Source organism: Urocampus carinirostris, chromosome 7, assembly GCF_059441175.1.
Source record: "Urocampus carinirostris isolate Australia breed hairy pipefish chromosome 7, RoL_Ucar_1.0, whole genome shotgun sequence".
Taxonomy (NCBI): domain Eukaryota; kingdom Metazoa; phylum Chordata; class Actinopteri; order Syngnathiformes; family Syngnathidae; genus Urocampus; species Urocampus carinirostris.
This window is the reverse complement of record NC_142355.1, coordinates 25,436,567-25,459,599: the sequence shown is the minus strand read 5'-3', so window position 1 is coordinate 25,459,599 and position 23,033 is coordinate 25,436,567. Positions and strand designations below refer to the sequence as shown.

The 23,033-nt window shown below is 41.0% G+C and overlaps 2 protein-coding genes across 2 annotated transcripts in view; one reads left to right on the top strand and one right to left on the bottom strand.

Annotated features, from left to right (window-relative positions):
- LOC148362790 (NAD-dependent protein deacetylase sirtuin-3) overlaps positions 1-1,988 on the top strand; it is a 14,775-nt gene extending 12,787 nt beyond the window's left edge. Inside the window, exons 7-8 of the mRNA XM_088340352.1 lie at positions 37-249; positions 1,759-1,988. Of these exons, the coding sequence (XP_088196478.1) occupies positions 37-249; positions 1,759-1,851 (306 nt within the window). The 3' untranslated portion in view covers positions 1,852-1,988. The remainder of the gene's footprint in view (positions 1-36; positions 250-1,758) is intronic.
- On the bottom strand, positions 1,965-23,033 carry ric8b (RIC8 guanine nucleotide exchange factor B). Its single transcript, XM_088340351.1, has 10 exons — positions 22,850-23,033; positions 22,480-22,527; positions 16,726-17,358; positions 14,657-14,751; positions 11,817-11,967; positions 11,633-11,728; positions 11,424-11,568; positions 11,203-11,347; positions 10,138-10,257; positions 1,965-4,591 (listed from the first exon to the last, which is right to left on the bottom strand). The coding sequence occupies exons 1-10, from the start codon at positions 22,931-22,933 to the stop codon at positions 4,483-4,485; spliced, it is 1,626 nt and encodes a 541-aa protein (XP_088196477.1). The 5' UTR covers positions 22,934-23,033; the 3' UTR covers positions 1,965-4,482.

Here is a 23,033-nt window from a genome sequence, read left to right as displayed (position 1 = left end):
GGAACTTTCCTAAATGTTCAACTCTCGTCGTTTCAGATCGAGCCTTTCGCCAGCCTGATAAATACCGTGCGCTGTAAAGTGCCACGCCTCCTTCTCAACCGGCATGCTGTGGGTCCCTTCCTGAGAGTCCCTCTGCGTAGGGGAGATCACGTAGAACTGGGGGACCTGGAGAACACGGTGCGGACATTTGCCCAGATGCTGGGCTGGCACGACGACATCGTGGAGCTGATGAAGGGTCGGGAACAAGAGGTTGGCCCATAAGTACAAGCCATGATTTGGGTTTTCATACTAGATCTAATATATTGAGATTTTCATAAACCAGCATTTTATCGACTACACATTAACGACTAGCTTCAGACACGGCCACTGACTTGGCAGCCAGCATGGTCGACGCTTGGATGTCAGCACTGGCGGCTAGTTTCAGACGTTAACGTCGACTAGCTAGAGTTGCTGATATCACCACTAGCATTAGCCTTTCATGTCACCTTACTTATGTAAGCTCTAGCGGCCAGGTTCACCTTAAAAAATGCTCGCATAAGACTAGCCAAGGCTAGCATTAGCTGCTACATTGAGGCTGGAATTGCGGTTCACGGCACCAATGCAGATGCATTGGGGCTGGAGTGACATCATTGCTAGTATTAGCTGTTCATGTCACCTACATGGATGTTGGCACTAGCGGCTAGGTTAACCCTAAGAATGCTAACAGAGACTTGCCAATGCTTGCATTAACTGTTACACAACAGCTAGAATTTTAGATATCAATGCTGGCATTAGCTCTCCATGTCACCTACGTGGCTGTGAGCACTACAGGCTAAGTTCACCCACATGGATGAAACAATAGTGAGTAGTGATTTCTAGCAATAGCTTTCACTCACGCCAGCATAAGCTGCTCACGTCACCAACATAGATGCTAGCGTTAGCAGCTACCTTCACACACACACCACTTTAGCTGCTACATTGCTAGTAGAGTTGCAGATATGAAATGAAATGAAATGATCTGCATTTATATAGCGCTTTTCAAGTCAATGACTTCCCAAAGCGCTTTACAATGTGCTCCACATTTCCCAATAGCGGCTTTGCAGCCATGTAAGGCGCTAACCTGCTAATTGGGGGTATAGCCTAGATGGTAAGGCGCCCGCTTTGAGACTGGGAGGTTCGGGTTCGCGCCCCGGCCGAGTCATTCCTAAGACTTAAAAAGTGGTCGGCGGCGCCCTCTCTTGACTGCGGCTGCATCGGGTCAGGTGCAATCGACATTTCGTTCTGTGTACATTGTTACACAGAATGACAATACAAGGAAATTATTATTATTATTATTATTATTAGGGGTTCAGTGTCTTACCCAAGGACACTTCGACATGTAACACGGACGAGCCAGGATTCGAACTGGGATCCCTTGATCTCAAGGCGAGCGCTCTACCTCCTGAGCTACTGCCGCCCCTATCAATGCTAGCCTTAGCTGATCATGTCACCTACTTGGATGCTAGCACTCGTGGCTAGGTTCGTGATCGTGGGTGCTAATAGACTGGTCGATGCTATATTGTGGCTGGAGTTTGTTAGCAATGCTAGCATCAGCGGGTTAGGTCACAGACATCGATAGTGGGATATATGGCTAGAGAGACTAGCCAATGCTAGCCTTAGCTGGTACGATATATATCAATCCTAGATTATAGCAGCTAGATATTTGATGAAGTCAAACTAAGAACGTCCCAGCATGCGTTATTGAAACCGATCGAGCCGACCCAATCATTCTTTCTGCAGCGTATCCCGACCTCGGTGGGTGACGGAAGCAGAGCCGGCAGCAGCGGCGACGAGGATTCGTGTTCCGAAACGGGCAGCAAGTGCTCTGCCTAAAGTACCATTAGTACTACTGTTCATGCTTGCCACACGTTTTTAAATATTCTTGTGAAAGATTGTTATACACAGTAAAAACACCTAAAAGCGATATTTAATAAAGCCAGTGAATAAACTGTTTTTACTTTTTTATTAAACACATTGTTTCTTTCAATGTTTACAAGATAAATTAAATATAGTGATGTTTATAAGTGCAAAAATAACACATTCTCCCCAGGGAAAAATAAAAAACGTACAGGTGTGTGACATGCGTAAAATGGGTGTATGCAGAGGGTTCCACAATGAGTTTGATCAAAGGAATGTTGTACAGTGTTGGGCCTCTGTGCCTATTTAAAATTTACAGTGGCAAGTTGACTCCAGACGTGCCTAAATTACATTGTATCGAAACCCGTATATTTACCTGCTACCATATAGAAAATACATGCAAATCAATCCAAATCAACGTTATAATATTGCAATTATAAGCCAGGGAGTCATGCTTCATTTTTAGAAATACACGGGCAGATTTTTACACTGTTCAAGATGTGTTTAGTGCTCAAGAAGTGCAGACCGCGAACCTTGTCAAGAAATCATTTAAGTTCCTTCGCCTTTATTTTGACCTTGAACTTAAAAAGTAACTTTTCCTACGAAACCAGTTTGAGTCCAAAGATAATGTTTTGTTGTGTGACCAGAATGTTAAAGCAGAGATAAAGGGAAGCCTCTGAGGGTCAAAAACAGGCGTCGGGTCAAAATTTCAAATCGCATTTAGTCATTTTTCACATTTTCGAACAATGTCTACATTTTTGGTTCGTGTTCAAAGTACTGACCACAATTTAGTGTAGGAAGAGATCCTTGCTGCTGCAATGCAGAGACAAAAATACTTACTGTGAATAAATGTGCTCTATTTAAATGTCTAGAAGCTGAGTCAAGTGTCCATCACTGTTTTTCAAGTTTTGACCAGAGGCCCATGAAAAGCACCTCTCTGCTCCTCAGGAAGAAAACGGTAGACATCAATGTAGTAGAAACAGTACAGGCGAGGGAATGATTTGTTATCTCAATAACGCCTCAACTTAAAACGAAGAAAACACCGAAGGAGCAACAGTGGACTTTCTCGGAATCCTCATGACCCTGCGCTATCTACGCTGTGTTACACGACCCGGGGTTAGATCCTTCAGGGAAGGAGTCACCGACATGACTGGAAAGCGCACCAGTGATTCTGTAGGTAAGTGTGATATTTTTCAGGAAAATGGTTGATGATATCTAACTGACATCCCCTGTGTCTTTAAATACAAGATCAATTTTTTCAAAAGTCTTTTCAGATTTTGCCTTAATGTATAACCCTCAGTGACATTCATTCAACGAGCCAATAACATAGTAGCAACATTGTACTGTACTTTCCGGACTACAAAAGCACATCTGATTAAAAAGCTGCATGCGCAAATTTAGGGAAGAAATCCAACTGTTTTTTTTTTTTTTTACAAGCCACACTGGATTTTAAGCCGCAGGCTTAGCCATGAAAAGGAACTCATTCGCGTTCATTTTGTAGATTAAAAAAAAAAAAACTTTACGCTGAAATATAGAGTACGTTTTCATCAGAACATAACCCCAGCGTGCCAGTCGGCCAGCTGATTTGGTTTTATATAATAGTGACAATACTTGGCCTGAGATTAAGATCAGTTGCGTGGCACAAGACGTGTATTGTGGATTTCACAGGCTTCTAAATTTTAGTCATTTCAGAATATTGAGTTTGAGACCATTTTTGCCGCACTTGGGCATATACGTTACTGCCAAGTAATTAAGATTGTCCACAGACAAGTGCCTTGTTCAAAGTACCATGTGTTACTTTTCTTTACTAGACATTTCCCCGCTGATTTTACCAAGATCGTGATGTTACTCCATAGGGACAGTAGGAATTTTGTTAATCCATTCAAGTCCCTAATTAAATGACCAGAAGTTTAGCTACCGAAATGAGTCATAACTTCTGCTGCTTACCCGCATTTTATTGAATTTCTTTACTTTGACATTAAGAGCAGTTGGCAGAAATCAAAAGGCTCTCTTTTAATAAAACAGTCAGATTCCCCTGGTCCGCACCAATTCAAGCTAGGCTTCCTCCGGCCGCACTGACTGTCTAAGGAGCGCCGCTCTGTTGATGCGGGGCCCAGTTGGGGAGATGCGTGAAAGGGCTCGGCACTAACCCAAAGTCGCCGCCGTTACCCTTGCGACCATCCGCCTCGTGGAAAAAAAAAATGCTTTATCATGTTGTAGGCCTCGGTGTTTAAAATGTAGGGGGATTACCATTTGATTGCCCCTTATCAAGTTTTCTTTTTACCTCGTGAGTTTTTCCACGCCCGTATTTTGGTTTCAGATCAGGAGATTGTGACATTTTAATCCTGTGCGGTCCTTTTGAGACATCTAGTGTTTCAGGGCTATAAATATAAATGTGACTTAACAAGTACTCTTTACTTGTTACTGTAAAGAGATTTTGTCCTGATCATTTGTGCTGTTCGACTTAAGTGACACACTGAATAAATTTCGTGCTCGAGTTAGAACACCTCCTGAGGGATCCAACCCTGAAATGTGACACAGCGTTGTTGTTTTTGGCCCCTGTCCCATCACCCACTTGCTCCAGCACCTACATACGAGCGTTCTACTCTAATCAGAGTCCGATGCAGGGTCGTCTTCTGGCGGCGCTCTCAGCGTTTCTTCCAGCGGTGCCAATGTCCCGTCCGACTTGACTCCCATTGGACGGATCAAACTTTGCCTGTGAAGAAATACAAAATTATTTTGTATGTTTCAGAGACCCCACACTCGCACACTCAGTCCAGACTGCCCCTCACCCACTTTCTCTCACCCCACTTTCCTTCTCCTCTTCAGTGGCAGTTTAATTACAGGATCAGCACTGGGGCTAATCTCCTCAAAGCCACGACTACCCCTTCATCCTAATCCAATTATGCCTCCTGTGTGTGTGCCCGTGTGTGTGTCACCAGTCTCTTCAAGATAACCAGACTTAACTTTTAGTTTTATAGTCGCTAAACTTCTCTTAGCCAATTACACATTGCGCAATTAATAAACGAGATCGAACAGCTGTCAAATTCAAAGGTGTCCGTAATAAACTTTTTTTTCATGATTTTGGAGGTTATGGTTGGCATTCTAATTGAAACTGTCTATTTCTTACTTTCACCATTTTCTTCCTAGAACAAAACAAACAGGGACTACACGCTTGAAATCACTTTTCAACCCCCATCCCCTCAGTCTCCTTACCTCCGGCATAAGGCACTCTGTGGCTGGAACACGGATGAAAGGTCAAAGCAAACAGTCGTGAAAAAAAAAAGCATCTTTGAACTCAGTTGGGCATAGTTACCACATACTTGAAAAAAAAATAAACTTCTAAACGTTTTTAAGACACCTCAAACTACGCACCTCACCTTTTAAAGCCTCAGTGTGATTTTATGTGGCCATTACTGTTCCTTGGGCTTCTGTAGAGACCGATACCCAAAGATAACAGCAAAAATCTACGTTGTCTGTCAGTTGACCCCAAAACATTGCCGCCATCTTTAAATATTTTGAGCAGACATTTCATATACATTTTCCAGGGGACTGTACAATGAGGTTGTAAGTCATCTCTGTGATGTGAAAAAAATTCTGAAAAGGTTTTGGGCTTTTTTACCCAGGAAGATAAAAAGAAGATAAAATTGACATTGAGTAAACATTTACGCTAACTGTTAAATAGGAGGGAATATTCAGATGGACACATTTCCGAGGTTTTTAATTTTTACGCTAGTCTGTAAATGTAAACAAAAACAACGTCAATATTGTGTGCATGTTTTCTTTTAATACCTATTAAAAAATACCCTATTGGGAGAAATATTTGCTCATTTTGAGGATTATTTATTGTTTTACAACGTTTTAAACTCATTTCTCAAAATTATACGGGAGTTTGCTGATTTTCTTGAAAGTTTTGTATACAATAATATCTGAATTTGCATATGATATATATTTTTTAATATATATATATATATATTTTTTTTAGCTTTTTGGTAGAAAAAAGGAATGAAACAAGATGGATTATTGTTCTTTATTTTGCATAAAGCAAAAGAAAATTAACCTAAACTTTTTTGCCGACACGGTAAGATTTTTTACGAGAAAAGTTAACCAAAACTTTGAAAATACAGTAAAAAGGAAAATATTTAATACAGACGCTCCCCTACTTACGACCATTTGACTTACATAAAAAGGTAGATACATTTTTTTTTCGGAATGACGAACAATATCAGGACATTGCTGTAAATTGGAAAAAGATGCACACAACACAAAATCTGAGTACAGGACAGTACTGTAGTGCCTCTTTCAACCACTACCGACCCGTGGCGCCGTGAGAGGTCACCCTGCACCCACCCTGGGGAAATCAGTCTTCCTCTTCCTAGTTCGTGTTTAAACATTCTATAAAGTATCTTCAGCGCGCTAAGAACTTGGATATTTTTATTGTGTAATATCTTGCGCATGCATTCAATATGATTGGTGTAAAGAAGAGACCGTTTCTTTTAAAATGAAAGTGTAATAAGAAAGCTTGATGCGGCAGAGAAAATGGTTAGATCGCTTTTTTCCCGGCCACTTTTTACCACTGAGGAGGAAGTAGCCCAACTCTTAAAGTTAATCTTCCAAAAGTAAGGTAAACTTCACTTTATCTATCTTTATAGAGCATATTATTTAAAGAAAGTTTTTTTTAGTACAAAACTACAGGTTACGCATACAAGCCTTGAACATACAAAATATAGCACTGAAAAAGGTAACTATTCTTGCCAGTAAGTGGTTATTTTAGTTTATTGTATAGCATGCAGCATTAAAATAAAACAAAAAATAGGCATAGTTTTATCCAAAACAAAAGCAGGAAATTAAAGGTAAATCAAAATCTCATATTTTTAAGTCACAATGTTTATAATTATGCAACCAGTTATAAGAGCAGAACTTTTGATAAAACCAAATACATTAACATATAAATTGTTATACTGGCTGTGTAAGAGTCACAAACCTTGTCGAATCTGAGAGCTATTTTTTGTTACGGTTTAGCTCAAAGATTTAAGCATTTCTAAAATAACATGTTATTTATTTATGTTATAACCAGTTTAAATATAAGTAGTGTTAAATAAGCTCAGTTCACTACTAAAACATCGGCCTTGTATAAGAGCACAAAGTGATTTATAAAAATTATAAGCTAACTTCAAAAATAATTTTGGAAGAATTGATCCTTTCTTTAAGGACATGGATCACAGCGTCACAATAATTTCTCAAGACATTTGTAGAAAACAATTCCAAGAAAACCACAAGGACACATTATTGGTGTGCTCTTTGCAGAACTGGTCCACAGGCTCATCAGGTGTTCTTAGGGGGGAAAGCTGGCCCCACATTTGTGACCCCTGATCAAGTACCTGCCAAAGGTTTACAAGCACCGGACGTGTCATTAGACTCTTGGGATTCAAGTACTGCCGACAGATCTCAGTCTCGACCGCACTGACGCCAGCGAGTGTTCCCCGAGTCAATGACCAAAAGTCAGCATATCCGCCCGAGCCTATCAAGATGTTTACCCGTAGAGGCGTCAGACATCTCGTCGACCCAATTAACAACAACACGCCAATTGACAAAAGGTGTGCAGGTAGAGAATGTGCTAATTGGACGAGCAGTTAAGCAGTTAGTGTTGGACATTCTTTCCAGGTGGATTCATCCCCTCGGAGTTTGTTTGTTCTGGAGTCGCGACACGGGGATGAAAGAAAGGAGAAGCCGGTCTCGGAGAGGAATCTTCCTCTTTGGGCGCGCACGTGCCTCATTACCCGTCGGGCCGCGTGACAATAGACGGGCCCTCGCAATTGTTCGCCGCGACAACAAAGTCGGGACACTCGCTTTGCTGATTATACTCATGAATGGGAACCTGCGCCTCAGGTCTGCTTCACTAATTAGGTGGAGGCTAATTAACGGAGCGGTCTGTTTCATTTTGGCGTACCGTCACCGACTAATTGACGCGGGGGAGATTCTTGCCGGGTCGACTCGGTTGGCAGGGAGCGGCGAGATGGGTGTTAGGACGCCAGCGCGATAAAAGGTCAGCGCTAATATAAATCCAGGTGCCTCCGTGTTGCTGCTGGTTAACACACTGTCAACGCCTTTGGATCAAATACATCACCGAGGGGGGGGGGGGGGGGGGGGGGGGGAGGCGTACAAAACAGAAAAAATGCCTCAAAACTAGGTTTGGTGCATCAAAGATTGGTTTGTCATTTGACGTTTAGTCTTTCAATTCATGTCATGTGCGGAGTTGATTTGAATTGAAACAATGTAGTCAAAATTGTTTCCAATGAGATTAAACGTGGCACTCCAGGGTAAACACAAGACTTAAAAAAGAAAAATAAGATAAAAGAATGTCAGGATGAATTGGCAAAAACAATCACTAGTGCATTGGAAACTGGCCTAAAGTTTAATGATAGTGCCAGTGGAGTTTGCATGTTCTCCCCGTGGCTACGTGGGTTTCCTCTGGGCACTCCGGTTTCCTCCCTGAATTATCGAGTGAGTTGTCTGTGTACCCTGCAACTGTCTGGCAACCAGTTCAGGGTGTCCCACTGCCCGATGATAGCTGGGCTCCCCGTGACCCTACTGGGGATAAGCGGTGCAGATAATGGATGGATGGAACAATAAATCAATGAAAAGTAGTGCCAAAAATAAAATAAATTAAAATTAAAAACTAAAATAGGCAAGATACGAGTACATCCATTTCAATGCAACTGGCAACATGCATATCAGTTTTGCGCTCCTTTAGGGTAGTGATAGGTCTGGGGAAGAATTTTGTTTTATTTTGGGTGTGAAAGAGCTACATTGTATTTTTCAATCTATTTTTTGTGTGGATGTCATTGTGTTTTGTGTGTTTAAACAATGTACTGTAAGCCAGGGATTCACCATCAAAATTAAGAGCCTTCAGCTGGTACAAAATGCTGCAGCGAGGTTTTGAACTAAGACAAAAAAGTTTGATCGCATTACCCCGAGTTTAGCTAACCTGCATTGGCTCCCCGTTAGCTTAAGATGTAATTTTAAGGTTCTATTGGTAGTATACAAAATCATGCATGGACTTGCTCCCTCATATCTTTCAGATTTAATTTCCCCCTATATTCCGGTCCGGAGCCTTCGCTCTGAAAATGCTGGTCTACTAGTGATCCCAAGAGCCAAGAAGAGGTTCGAAAGCGTTCTCCATCCCGGTGCTGTGGAATGCTCTTCCCTGTGAGATTCGATCTGCAACCTCAGCGGAACTGTTTAGAAGGGTGTTTTGTCTTTAGATTTTTCCTATAGCATATGAATAACCTATATTTTATGTTGACAATATCTTATTATCATTATTCGTTATTACCACACCCATTGCACCCTGGTCATCCTGGAAGGGGGATTACCTCATGTGCGGTCTGAGTTTTTCCTTGCCCTCATGTAGGTTTTAGATCAGGGGATGGTGTCATAATAATAATAATAATTTCCTTTGTATTGTCATTCTTTGTAACAATGTACACAGAACGAAATGTCGATACACCTGACCCGTTGTAGCGAGCCGATGCAGCCGCAGCCAACAGAGGGCGCCGCCATTTTACCAATTAGGTATGACTCGGCCGAGGCGCGAACCAGCGACCTCCCAGTCTCAAAGCGGGCACACTACCATCTAGGCTACTGAGCTGGTAGTCTGTGGTTTGCAATATTCTGTGGTCTGTGCAGCCCTTTGAGACTGTCATTAAGTGCGTCACAAATAAACATGACCTGACATCATGGATTGGTTTTAAAAATAGCCAATGTTATTTTTAACTGGCATGAAAAATCTGGAGCGGTCAGTGTCTTTAAATGCATGATAAACATTTTGAAATTAGCCAACTATATATAGATGTAAATCACTGCTCTTTTATAAGGTGGATCTTTAGTGGTTGGCTGAGCCCATTTTAACCCCTGTACTACACCCTGATAATAACATTAATAACAGCATATTAATAACTTACGTCATTTTAAAAAGGCATATCAAACCCCTCACGCTAATCACTAACACAAAGTAGTTCTTACACCAATGTCTAATATTTTAATCAAACTAAAAACATAAATTACCCCCCAAAACGACTTAATCAAACTGACAGTTAAATCGATTAAAAACAAAATTTTACGAATTGGAGTTAAAAACACAAAAACAAAACAACTTTATAACAAATCGGTAACCCTGGTAAGTACTTGGGCATAAAATGTGGCCAATTGTGCCCCCCTTTTTTTATCCTGTTTGATAAACAAAACCGTTGCCGTGGTTACCTTGACAGCTTGTCCAGCATGTTGACAAGCTTCTGGGCTTCGTACTCCTTTTGCTCTTCGGTCATTTCCTCCATGGGATTTGGCATGGGCTCCTCCACGTGACCAGTGATGGGGTTAATGCTAAATAAAAATATATATAAATATTGATGTTTATGGTTTGACCTGACAGTTTCACTCATATTGTTATAAATTTAGAAAAATGAAACCATTGGTTCAATACTTTCTGGATTCGCAGTCCATACAGAAGACCCCAGGTTACAGCGTCCCTACTTTAGGATGTTTTCACATTACCATGTGGAACTCTATATGACATAAATTATTTAGTGGGACCAATATCTTTGCGGTATTGGTGCATATGCCTGTGCGAGTCACACATCTCTAAGATGCCAGTCTGCAATTAGTTTGGCTGAACTCCTCCGCACAATGCTTTTCTCTTTGTTTTAGTTCAGAATCGCCTGGACGTTGTAAAGATTTTGCGATACAAAACTGTACTGTCTTTATTTGCTATTGGCCTGAAGATTTGTGGTGAGGAAAAAACAAGATAACCATGGAAACAAAGTTAGCATTTATCAAGAAATACGAAGAAGGCACACCCTTGCTAAGGAAAATGGCCGAAACCAATGGACGTTCGGGACAATTATTAAGGATAAGAATGCGATAAATGCAACAAAGTATTCTATGGGCTACATAATCCTCACAAATGTACGTTTTAAAATCGGTTTTAATTTGAATCTGCCATCTCCTCACCACTGTGCATCCGACCAGCACACCACTCTACCAGGTCAAAGTCACGTTAAACCAAAGGTAAATAAAAAATAAATTGTTCCGTATATACATATTAAATCATGTACACATATACTACATACTATTTTGTTATATCTTATATTCCATATCTATATAGAATTGTAATGTATTTAACTGGGGTACCAGGGTTTGGAACACGCTAATTACCATAGGATTCTTTCCCCCACCATATGACAATTTCACCTTGTGATCGCTACCTCACAACGGTTTAATGCCGTATCCTGGAGGTCTACGGTATTAATATAATTCACAATCACTCACAAAGGTTTGGCCGTTTTGTACTCTTCTGTGTCAGAGTCTTCGTCCGGCGAGTATTCCGTCTCCCCTCTTCCTCCTCCTAGCAGCCCCCGTGCCATCAGCAGTCCCGCCGCATTCCCGTAACCCGTGTACTTCAACAGGTTGTCCACTAAACACAAACAAATGACATTTCAAAACCCAATGTACTTAATGTTCCGACAAGAACCCACGTCACCCCTCCTTACCACTCTCTTTACACAGAACAAAGAGAAACTCTGCGGCTGCCTGCTTGACGGCCATCTCCACGTGCGTCATCAGCCGCACCAGTTTGTTCCTGGTTGTGGTTCCCACCTCCGGCCTCATCTTCACATCGGTGAGAGGAGGAAGTACCTATAGAGTGCAGATGATTAGAAAATCACACATTTGATGGTGAATGAGGTTTGGGGTGCAGCACCTGTGCTTTGATATATCTGCGGATCTCTCTGTGGTGTCTGGAACCTTCCGTCAGCAGGCTGAGCACAGGGGTGAGACCCTCTTTGTAGTTTGAACCCTGAAAAATACATCTCATGACCTGCATGTCTTTATAGTACCGTTGTGGCTTGAAAAAAAACAAATTACCACCAAATCGGATATTTTACCTTGTCTATCCGTTTCTCCATAAAGTCGAGGAGCACCTGAATGGCCTCCATGTTTTTGCCACCATATTCCTCCAGTCCCCCTCGTATGGGCAGGTCGATTAACGCGTCAAGGCAGGACACTGGTAGGTTGTTTAGTAGGTTGACAGCATGGCTGTGGGTTACAAGATAGAAGTCAATTGTAGTTTTCAATGTAGTGACCCCTGTAAACAACAGAAAACCATTTAAAAAAGAAAAATGTTTGCTAAGGGTATATATTTCATCCATCCATTATCTGCACCGCTTATCCTCAGTAGGGTGGCGGGGGTGCTGGAGCCCATTCCAGCCATCTTCGGGCAGTGGGCAGGGAACACCCTGAACTGGTTGCCAGCCAGTCACAGGGCACACAGAGAAGGAAAACTCACTTGCTCATTCACTCCTAGGGACAATTTGGACCGGCCAATTCACCTGGCACGCATGTTTTTGGAATGTGGGAGGAAACCCACGCAAGCACGGGGAGAACACTCCACACAGGAGGTTCGATCTCATGACCTCAGAACTGTGCCGCACACGCGCTAATCACTGCGCCGCTGTGCTGCCCCAGGGTATATATTATCTGTACTCAATTATTTTGTTAAGTATTTTCTTTTTGTTTGTTTTAATGGCTCATTTTAAATATTATGCCTCTTATTTATTGCATTTTCACTTTTTTTTATCAAGTAAGAAATGAGGAAAAAAATTGTAAAAAATATATATTAATATATTTGCTCAACTATATTCTTGCAATGTATTGTTTTTTCAATAAATTGTTCCACAGGCTTATTTTTATTTCAAGAATTTAAAATATATTTTTAGTACAAAGAAAAAATTCTTCAAGTACAATGATTGACTTTTATGAAATGAATACATTAGCTCATTTTGGATATTTTATATGTTGTGATTTTAAGTCAATCGTTCCACGGGCTGAAATTTGAGCTCATATTTTATTTTTTTCAGAATTTTGAAAATATTTTTAGTTCAATATAAAAAATAATTACGAAGAGTAAAATTATTGATATCGCCGTAGCAAATATATTTGCTCATTTTAAATAATTTATTAAGTTTTTAGGGTAAATTGTTCCACAGGCTCATTTTGAATATGATTTTTACTTCAATAATCTAAAAAATCTTTTTACGAAAAAAATTAGGAAAATAAAAGAACTGCATAAAATTTCTCATTTTAAGTGTTTTTTTAAGTAGACTTTACACAATAAATGTTGAACTGTCACTGTGCTGCTGTTTAAGTTGATCCGAATTGTCATCCCACTTCTAAAGATTTAGGGAACGCCTTTGTCCCCCGTGTTTGTGGTCTCACATTCAAACTATTGGTGATGACGTTAAAAATGGCGTGTACTTTTTCTGAAGCCTCCGAGTTTGTCTTTGAAGCTAAGACAAAAGCTTATTATGCAGTCACTTCCTGAGTCGTCGCTAAGCGCTTAAAGTTGAGATGAGCTGCGGGGTTTATTCTGTGACAAGATCACTTGGCAGAATAGATTCTACTCGTGTTGTGGCTGAACAGAGCAAGCCAAAGCAAGCAAACTGCTCATTCTACACTTCACATTTTATTGGATTAAGTCAAATCCTTACTAGGGCTGCAACAATTAGTCAACGTTGTTGAGAAAAAGCAATAATAGGAATACTTTTGTCTCCAAACACATTTTTCCAACAGCTTGAGGAATCCCACATGATTATAATCTTTGCTGAGCAGTCGCCTATGTGCAATAACTTCTCTGTCTCGAAGGGTAACTTACAGAAGTGGAGACATCGAAAACAAGCACGCGTACAAAAAAGTAAGAAGTTTGGAAGCATTTTAACCTTGGTACGTTGAATAAAAAGACTACAGTAATCCCTCGGTTATCGCGGTTAATGGGGACCAAAACCACCCGCGAAAAGTGAAAATCTACAAAGTAGCGACGCCCCCCTTCAAAAATGACCGACAGTAAGACAAACACATACAAAAACAAAGAAAATAAAAAGGGAAGACTAGCAAAAAAAAACGCACAAAAATATTTGGACCATGGGCAACCCAAATGCCCAAACACCCAAACAAGTTAAGCACCTCGACATCCAAGTTGGTCATGCTTTCGTCCCTCCAGATGAAATGGGACACAAGAAAGCAGCCACGTGACTCGATTCAGAGTGACACAACACTCTTCTGTTCAACAGCAGAGCCCGACAGCTTTCACTGGTTTACCCCTGCCGCATCATACAGGTGCCCTGCCCATCCTTTAGAACGCGTCCAAACATCCTATTATCCTTTCACAACACCTCTCCACTCCTTCCTATCACCAACAAGAGCTCTAGCTTCCACTACATTTCGATCTCTTTCCTCCAGTGCACTCATAACACCATCCATCTACGTCAATAACGGCCTTCCTCTCGGTCTCCTTCTATTTATATGTTCATTCTAACGTGTATATTTCGCCATCAAAGAAAGATGGTTATCCCAGACTTTGCCTAAAACACGTATTTGATATGAAATGCATGCAATCCGAAAAACATACGACAGGTGTTAAAACTGTTTTATTTAAACCTGTTGAAAATTGTGAAGTACTTTTGTTACAGACTTTGCAGTTGACAACTGAATGTACACTTTTGTTTTATTTGATCAATTCTTATCAGATTATTTGACTAATTGTTTCAATAGACGGTGACCATTCAGCTATTAAAACAGTCATTAGTTGCAGCCCTTATACTGAATGCCCAACCTACTATCAATTTTAATAAAGTGGGAAAGTGACAGTAAGCCATTTCTTGTCATTGCTTTTTTCAAATAATGATGGGACCAACTTAACATGGACGCACGAGTCGTTCAGGTTCCCCACCTGTGTGCTTCCTCTGTTTTCTCTTCCATTTCAGTTTGTAGCATCAGCACATGGCGCAAAATTGCAGCGATGACTCTGTACTGGTGGTCATCCTCCTTTGAGAAAAACAAATGAAGAGCACTAGTCTAAATATTCTGTTCAGTATACTAGTAAGTTTAGGAAATGTGCTGCTTAAGTGAGACAAAGAAAGATGCATATTAGAAATATCTTTAGAAGACAATCTTTAAAATAGGAACACAATGAATCTAGTTTGCAGATTCTTCACATAAACGAGTGAGTTTCGCCTACAGGTGACGGAGACTTACCCTAAACCCTAATGGCCACCTTGAACCCTACCGTCTTAAGGTTTCAACTGGGAAGCTTAAAAAAATCTTCGTATGGTGTTCAATGTTCTTGCCTTACTCTACGCTACGAAAAGTACTCATCACTAATATTTCTAACAAAGCTTCACTAGAACTTTCAAGAAGTTCAGAACATCTCTGCTAGTCTTTGCTTACATTTGTTAACATTGTTTACATTCCGTCCGTTCAACAAGATACTTCACTTTTATAGCTTTGACTTCCCGTTTATTTGACATTATGTTCCAACATTTCAAGTTAAGGAGCCCTCAATGGTCATCCAAACTTATTGAAAAAATATCATGTTAATTGTGTTCCATTTTATTTTGTCAAGTGATTACCTTGACCTTAAAATAAATGGATAAAACATCATTAAATGCATTGACGATATATGAGAATTTAAACGCATTTCTTTAAAAGATTAGTTAATTTTCCGGAATCGTGCCTGTACTAGCATATTTTTTGAGGAATCGTACTCAATACAAAAATATACTAAACAAACAAAGAGCCCTTGAGCATTTATTATGTCACAAAAGTAGAGTTAACATCAACACTTTGATGCAATGTATATTGTACAATGTGAATATGAACAAAACAGGCCTATTCTAAATTTCGAGATGAATGAGTTTTACCCCAGTGAATCTAGTATGAGTATTGGCACACACTCCTGCTTGTCAATACTGAAGTCCAGCTCATCTATGAAGAGCAGGATGATGCTTTACACTGGCGACGAGATGATGAAGGTGCTGCACCAGATTAGAAGGCTTTTACTGTTACTGGTAACCATGGAAACCAAATCTATCTGTTTCACGTGGGAAAGCAGACACCTGCCCCAAAAATCGGCATAAGGAGAGATGGGATGTACTTTCCCAAGACACAATACAGAGAGTAGTTCCCTGATGACCCTGGCAGTTATAACCTCTGTGAACTGTCATAATAAATAACTTTGGGCGCTACTTGTTTTTTATTTTAGTACAAAATTTGAAAAAATGATTTTTTTTGAAAGCGAAAACAATAGTTAAAAAGAAAATATGATGAAAATGCACCTTATTTTTTTGCTTAAACTGTATTTCTTCGTACATACACGCATTTGTTTTTACCCCAAAAAAACAACTTTATGTTTGGCTGCGCCCTATACCAAGGTTTTGCGATATTATATAACCGTCCTTAAGCAATGAGTCGACAATTATCGCTGATCACATTTGCTCAGCTTTGGTTGCAATGGGATTCGAACCCAGCACGCGGTGGTGACAGCGCCAAACCCTCACTACTAGGCAAGAAGAATTGTAATGGGACATTATGGGAAAGAGTACAGCCAAAGCATGGTAAAACGCGGTACCATAAGTAAGATAGTGTGATAAGATTTAATTGAATGCCTTTTTCTATGCTGTCCAGACACCTAGTGGTCTAGTTATTACACAGTCGATTCAAGCTTATTATGATTAATCTTGTTATTATAACTAATAAACATATTATTCCAATTATAATACTATTACAGTTGCATCTTAACTCCTTTTGGGAGATTGATACAAAGGAGGGGATTGCCAGCCCTCTCGCTCCGCCCTATTTAAGACGCCTCTTACGTCATGCAAGAGATACAGTAGGAAAATTCTTGGTTTTCTGGAGCAGCACATGGATGGATGTAAGCCTATTACTCACACCGCATGTCTCTCACAAAGAAGAATTAGTAAAAAGATTTGAAAAATCATCCGGCCTTACGACCATTCTTACCTTACCGCCAACATTGCACACAGTGAGGTTAAAAAGCGCTTTGAGAGCTTCCATGGCTCTCTCATTGTCCTCAGCGGGCAGGGGAAGGGCCTGCGGGTCAGGCCGAGCAACTTCATAGGTGCCGTCCCACCTGACGTCCAAGGTGTGCTCCAGCACCTCGGCCAGGAGCTTCAAAACCTGCTTCTCCCTCCTCAGCTCCCCCCGCAGATCCGAGCGCAGCGCCGACAGCAGGAAGAGGAGGCGCAGCGTGAACAGGCCCACCTCGTGGTGCCAGGCGGCGGCCGTGCGCAGGCTGGCGCACAAACCGTGAGCTAACTTCACGTCCACGCTCACTTGCTGAGCCGCCGCGCTGTTGTACACCACGTTGCACAAGCACTTCAGGGCCTCCACGACCACCACCCTCTCTTCCTCGGCCACCGGCGCGCTTGGCTGCGGGGGTTCCTGGGCATCGCCCGCCGTGGCCCCGGTGCCCAACCGGGCCATCCGGGCCAGAGTCAGCATGCCTTCCCGGGTGGCGACGGGTGCCAGGACGCATTTGTCGCGGGAGAGGATGCGCAGGGTCTCCAGGCAAGTTTTTTGACAGCTGGGCTGCACTTGCATCCCGAGTACTATTAACACACTCTGGCACAGTTTCTGAAAAGGCAAAAGACTTGTATTGGCAAATTGGCATTAGAACAAACGGAATGTTTGATATTGATTACAGAACTTGGTAATGGTAATGTACCAAAAACATTTGCCGAATGGCAAAATAAAGAACAATTAAAAATGTAGTACAGAGATCCCTCTGTTTTCGTGGTTAATGGGAATCAGCACCACCCTCAAAAGGTGAAAATCCGGCAAGTAATGTCGCACCTTTTTTTCTTTTTTTAGGGGGGCGACCTTCATTACAAGGGACTTGGAGACTTACCGACTGGGAGAGAGAAAGAGTGAGAGAGCGAGAATAAATAGAAAACAGTTTGATTTTCAATGTAATTTATATTTTAATTAGTCAGGGTTTCCTTTGGTGTGCCTTTATTAAGGCATACTTGTCGACTAATTTGAATTTGTCTATATTTTTGGCTTTCGTGCATGCTCTCAGGCCTCTTTGCTGATGAAAGGTTGCCTGGCACAGCAACTCACCCCTTTTTGTGCTGAGGGTTTAATGTTGGGTTGGGAAGAGCAAGGTGGTGGGTGTGTTCTTGAATCCTCCCCACTAGATTATGGCTTCGGGATAAAGATAGATTTTTGTTTTGTTTTTAGCGCACCTTGATTACAGCCTTACCATTGTAAAGCAAAAGAAAAAGAACAAATAATTCAGCATGACGAAGGGAGACAAACACGAACTCTTCTCACTGAGATGCAGAGGGAGGGAAGCAGAGCAGGTGTCCATTCACAATAAAGTATGAAATACGGTATGATATGAAACATGAATTGGCCAATTGGCATTGGAGATCTCAAGTCAAGTGGTGCCGGCCAATCAGCCTGAAACTTGGTTCTCCGAAACTTTCCTCGGTCGTATTATTCAAACTTTTATTAATTTAATATATGTTTTCCTGCTAAGGAGGGAAGCGGCGATAACTGAAGCACAGAGTGGCAAGGGGTCTCTGTAGTGTCTCTGCAGTGCTAAAAGCTTAGCACCAAGTACATGAAGGATTAACTATGTCTCCTGCTCAAATTCTCCAAATGCACCAATAAGAAAAGACAGAATTTGCCATGCCGGCCAGCGCTAGGGAAAAGACAAGCGACGCAAATGGAATCAGTAATCATGCACAAAAAATATATTTCATCTTTTATCTTTTTAGAATTTCACAAGAAATTATATTTTTTGTGAATGGAACACTTTCTTACATAGCGTTTTCATTTTATAGTGTGGAATAAGATGTTTTTTGGCCCCCTCTTTACAACATTGTCCCCACTATACAACATCAACCACAAATTATTTCACATTGCCAAAAACTTTTAAACGTTGCAGTGTTCATGCGTATGACAAATTTTGTCTCCAAGATGCATTTCAGCTATTGGTCAAAATTATCTAAAATGTTTTTTTTGCTATTGGCTTGTATCACGGATTCACGGCATCTTGAACATGCCGATATGCTATTGGCTGAACTAACTCACACAATGCTTTACTTTTTCTTAATTTGGTTTAGAATATTGTGTACTTTGTAAAGTCATTGTACTGTGAATGGGTGGTTGCACTCAGCCTCACGGTGCAGAGGTCCAGGGCTCGATTCCAGCTACTGCAGTCTCCCCGTTCGGAGTTTGCATGTTCTCTCTGTGCCTGCGTGGGTTTCCTCCAGGCACTACGGTTAATTGGCCGGTTCACATTGTCCGTAGGTATGAATAAGTGTGTGAATGGTCGTATGTATTCGTGTGCCCTGTGACTGGCTGGCAACTAGTTCAGGGTGTTCCCTGCTCACTGCCTAAAGATGGCAGGGATGGGCACTAGAACCCCCACTTCCTTAATGAGGATAAGCGGCACAGAAGATGGATGGTGCTAAAGGGCTAAAATCATGAAAATGTTTTTTGAAATGTTTATTGAAGGTATTGTTGGATACATTAATCAAAACATGACACAAAAAGAAAAACTAATGCTGAGAGTGAGCATGGCCAAATATGGTCACCTTACGCCCCCTCCCCTAAGGAAATTTGACAGATCTGTTTCTGCCAACCTTTGCTTAAAGGTTTGCACCGTATTTGCACTAATAACCCGGTCAGGCAAAAAATTCCAAATTTTTGGTATCCTGAAAGAAATAAAGTTTCCGTGCAAGTTGCTGGTAGGTCTAGGCACCCGTAACTTATATCTGTGACCACGTAAACCATCAACACGACAGAACTCAAAAAATTGATCAAAAGGCACATCGATCATTCCATGCAGTACTTTGAACACAAAAATTAAATCAAATCGAATTCTACGGAGCTCCAAAAAGTCCAAGTTCAGTCTTTGTAGTCTTTCCGGATATGACCAGCTGTGCATACCAGGTATCCGCATCGTATACCGTCGTTGAACTCCTTCCAGTAGGTTAATGTCCTTGAGTAAGTATGGGTTCCACACAACGCTGTTATATTCTAACCCGGGTCTAACATAAACGCAAAACATTCGAACTAAGAATGCTGGGTTCTTGTTGTAAAAGTTTCTGTAAATGTTTGATGCTATGTTATTGGCTTTGTTGGTAATTTTGGCGATATGCGTGATAAACTTTAAGTTTGAAGTAAGAGTGACACCCAGATCCTTATGTTCAGTAACAACATGCAAATCATGATCATTAATGTTATACAGCGGAACAGAACCATGTAAAAACGACTGTGCTAAGCATTTATGAGATGACAATTGCAGTTGCCACTTTTCGGACCAAAGAAAAACTGATTTAATGTCATTTTGGAGAGAATCAATTGTTCCATTCACCTGGGTTTTTGGTAAGAAAGCCGACAGTTTAGCATCATCGGCAAAAATTGAGATGTCACTACTTTGAATGGCCTCAGGTAGGTCGTTCACAAAAAACTGAAATAATAATGGTCCTAGTACTGAGCCCTGCGGTACCCCACTACAAACTTCCGACCACGCTGAAAGAACATCATCAATTTTTACGCATTGTTTACGATTTGACAAATATGCTGTTATCCATTCAAGCAGTTTTCCCCTAATACCATAGCATTTCAGTTTTTGTAAAAGCTTGTTATGAGACACTATATCAAAAGCCTTGCAAAAGTCTAAGTAAACAACATGACCAGCCATATTGTGAACAAAAAACATACTGGTAATATTATTCAAATGAGCTATTAAGTTAGTCATGGTAGAATGTCCTTACCTAAACCCATGTTGTTTAAACGTAAAAAGATTGTGCTCCTGTATAAATTTCCATATGGCATCTGAGATAATTTTCTCAAACACTTTACAGACGCAGCTAGTCAAGCTAACTGGTCTATAGTTGGCTGCACTTGTTGTGCTCCCCCCTTTAAAAATCGGTATGACAATAGCACTGAGCCAGTCCTCAGGCAGCTGTGAATCCTTAAAAGATCTAGAAAACAGGTAAAATAATGGTTCACATAAAAAGTCAGCTAGCTTTTTAAGCAAGAAATTTGGAATTTTGTCAGGGCCGGCTGAAAATTTGCTGGGAAGTTTTATCAAGTATCTATGAATTAACTCCTTTGAAAGTTCCACAGAATTTAGAACAGCTGAAGTTCTGCTGGGAAAGTCGGGTGAAACCCCATTGTCACGACCAAAAACACTGGCATACTGATCATTTAATATACGGACATTGTCAGCATTATATGTAGCAACAGTACCGTCAGATGCGTACAGGTTGGGAATAGATGCCCTAGAAATTAGTTTACGGTTGATGTATGAAAAGAATTTACGAGTATTATTAGCCTCTAAAACTTTATTTTCCTCGGCCACACTTTCCCGCCTGATGGCCCTCCGCAGTTCCCTTGAAGCATCTTGATAACTTTCCAAGTATGCCAACTGATCACGTTTATAAAGCTTGTGAATAAACTGCTTTCGCCTATGCAATTCAGCTATATCACGGTTGACGTGAGGTGTAACAGCAACTGAGGGTACGTATACGGATATCAAAGTGTAAACAACAGATTTAAATATTGCCCACATTTCTTCAATATTCCCACAATTATCAAATAAGAGGTACCAGTTGACACTAGACAGAAAGTATCTCATGCCATGTAGATCACAGTCTTTAAAATTTATGTAGTTCTGAGCAGCGGTATCTTTTTTAAGAGCCAGGTTAAGTTGGAAAGTAACAGAATCGTGATCACTGGTAGAGAAACTCGGCCCAACGTCAATGTTTTTAATCAGATATCTGTCAGTGGAAAACACAAGGTCTAATATGTTGGACCCCCTGGTTGGTTTATCGACATGCTGAAAGAAACCTGCATTTGAAACCAAGTTTTTGAACATTGAAGTTAGATTAGTATCAGAATTTTGAAGAAAACTGTGGTGAAGGTCAGGAAAGTTAAAATCACCCATAAGTAGAATTTGCAATTTAGTATCAAAAATAGAATTCAGATGTTCGGACATAGCGACGTTGGCCTGAAAAAGGAGTGAGTGGAAAATTGTGATAACTATGAAAAGGAAGGGGCAGCACAGCGGCGCAGTGGTTAGTGCGTGTGCGGCACAATTCTGAGGTCATAAGATCGAATCTCCTGTGTGGAGTTTGCATGTTCTCCCCGCGCTTCGCGTGTTTCCTCCGGGCACTCCGGTTTCCTCCCACATTCCAAAAACATGCATGTTAGGTTAATTGGCCGGTACAAATTGTCCCTAGGTGTGAATGAGCGAGTGAATTGTCCGTCCCTGTGTGCCTTGCGACTGGCTGGCAACCAGTTCAGGGTGTCCCCTGCCCACAGCCCGAAGAGAGCGGGGATGGGCTCCAGCACCCCAGCAACCCTACTGAGGATAAGCTGTGCAGATAATGGATGGATGGATGAAAAGCAAGTTTTTTTTTCTCTAAATGACAAGAAAGCACACGAGTTGCTACCGCAATTAAGTTGCATAGCCGTAACCAATCTATTATCTGTATTATTGTTAAAAACGAGGAGGCGACAAAATCAAGTAAATCAAGGAAAGAGGATGAAAATCCCCATAAATGGAATTTTGGAAATCAGTTTAATTCTCCCTGAAACTTTATTTACAAAGGAGTTTGGTCTGACCCATTGCCTATCTCTTTAAGTGAGCTGGAACAAACTCAAACTGCACCCTTTTAAGAGCAAACCCTCCAATTGATGGATGCAAAACATAACACAATGATGACATTTGCTTACACTGCGCAGTGTTTCCTCCTTCTGGTCGAAAGTGAAGGTGTGGCTGTTCTGAAACGAAACCCAAAAAAGTAATTAACAACCGAAGTTATCGGTGAAACAATTCCATGTTCACTACAACGTTAATAACTGCATGTGTGTATTGTTTACAATTGGAACCAAGTGGAGTTTTTACTTATTACGATGCACATTCAAAAAAAAGCGTGATATGTCGAAATTAAAAATCACGAGGCTCTACTTTTGTCTTTAGGAAGCTTATCGGGATAACTCGCTGACTTAATAGGCAATCCTCTTAATTAGCAAGGATGCTAGCTCACGCTCAAGCTTCGTTTGCTTTTAGCACAGGTAAAAGAATGAAAAACACAATATCTACCTCACGGTTGAACTCCCGGAGAAGCTCCTCGATGTTAACCTCGTTAGCGCTTTCGAGTTGCGATAGTACATTATTTAAATCCATGACGGCTTTTGAAAGAAACTCTACGCGGCGGCTTGTGTGGTTTTTGGGCGACTGGCCAGCTAGCTAGCTGTCAAGCTAGCTTGATGCGTTTACGTGTCGC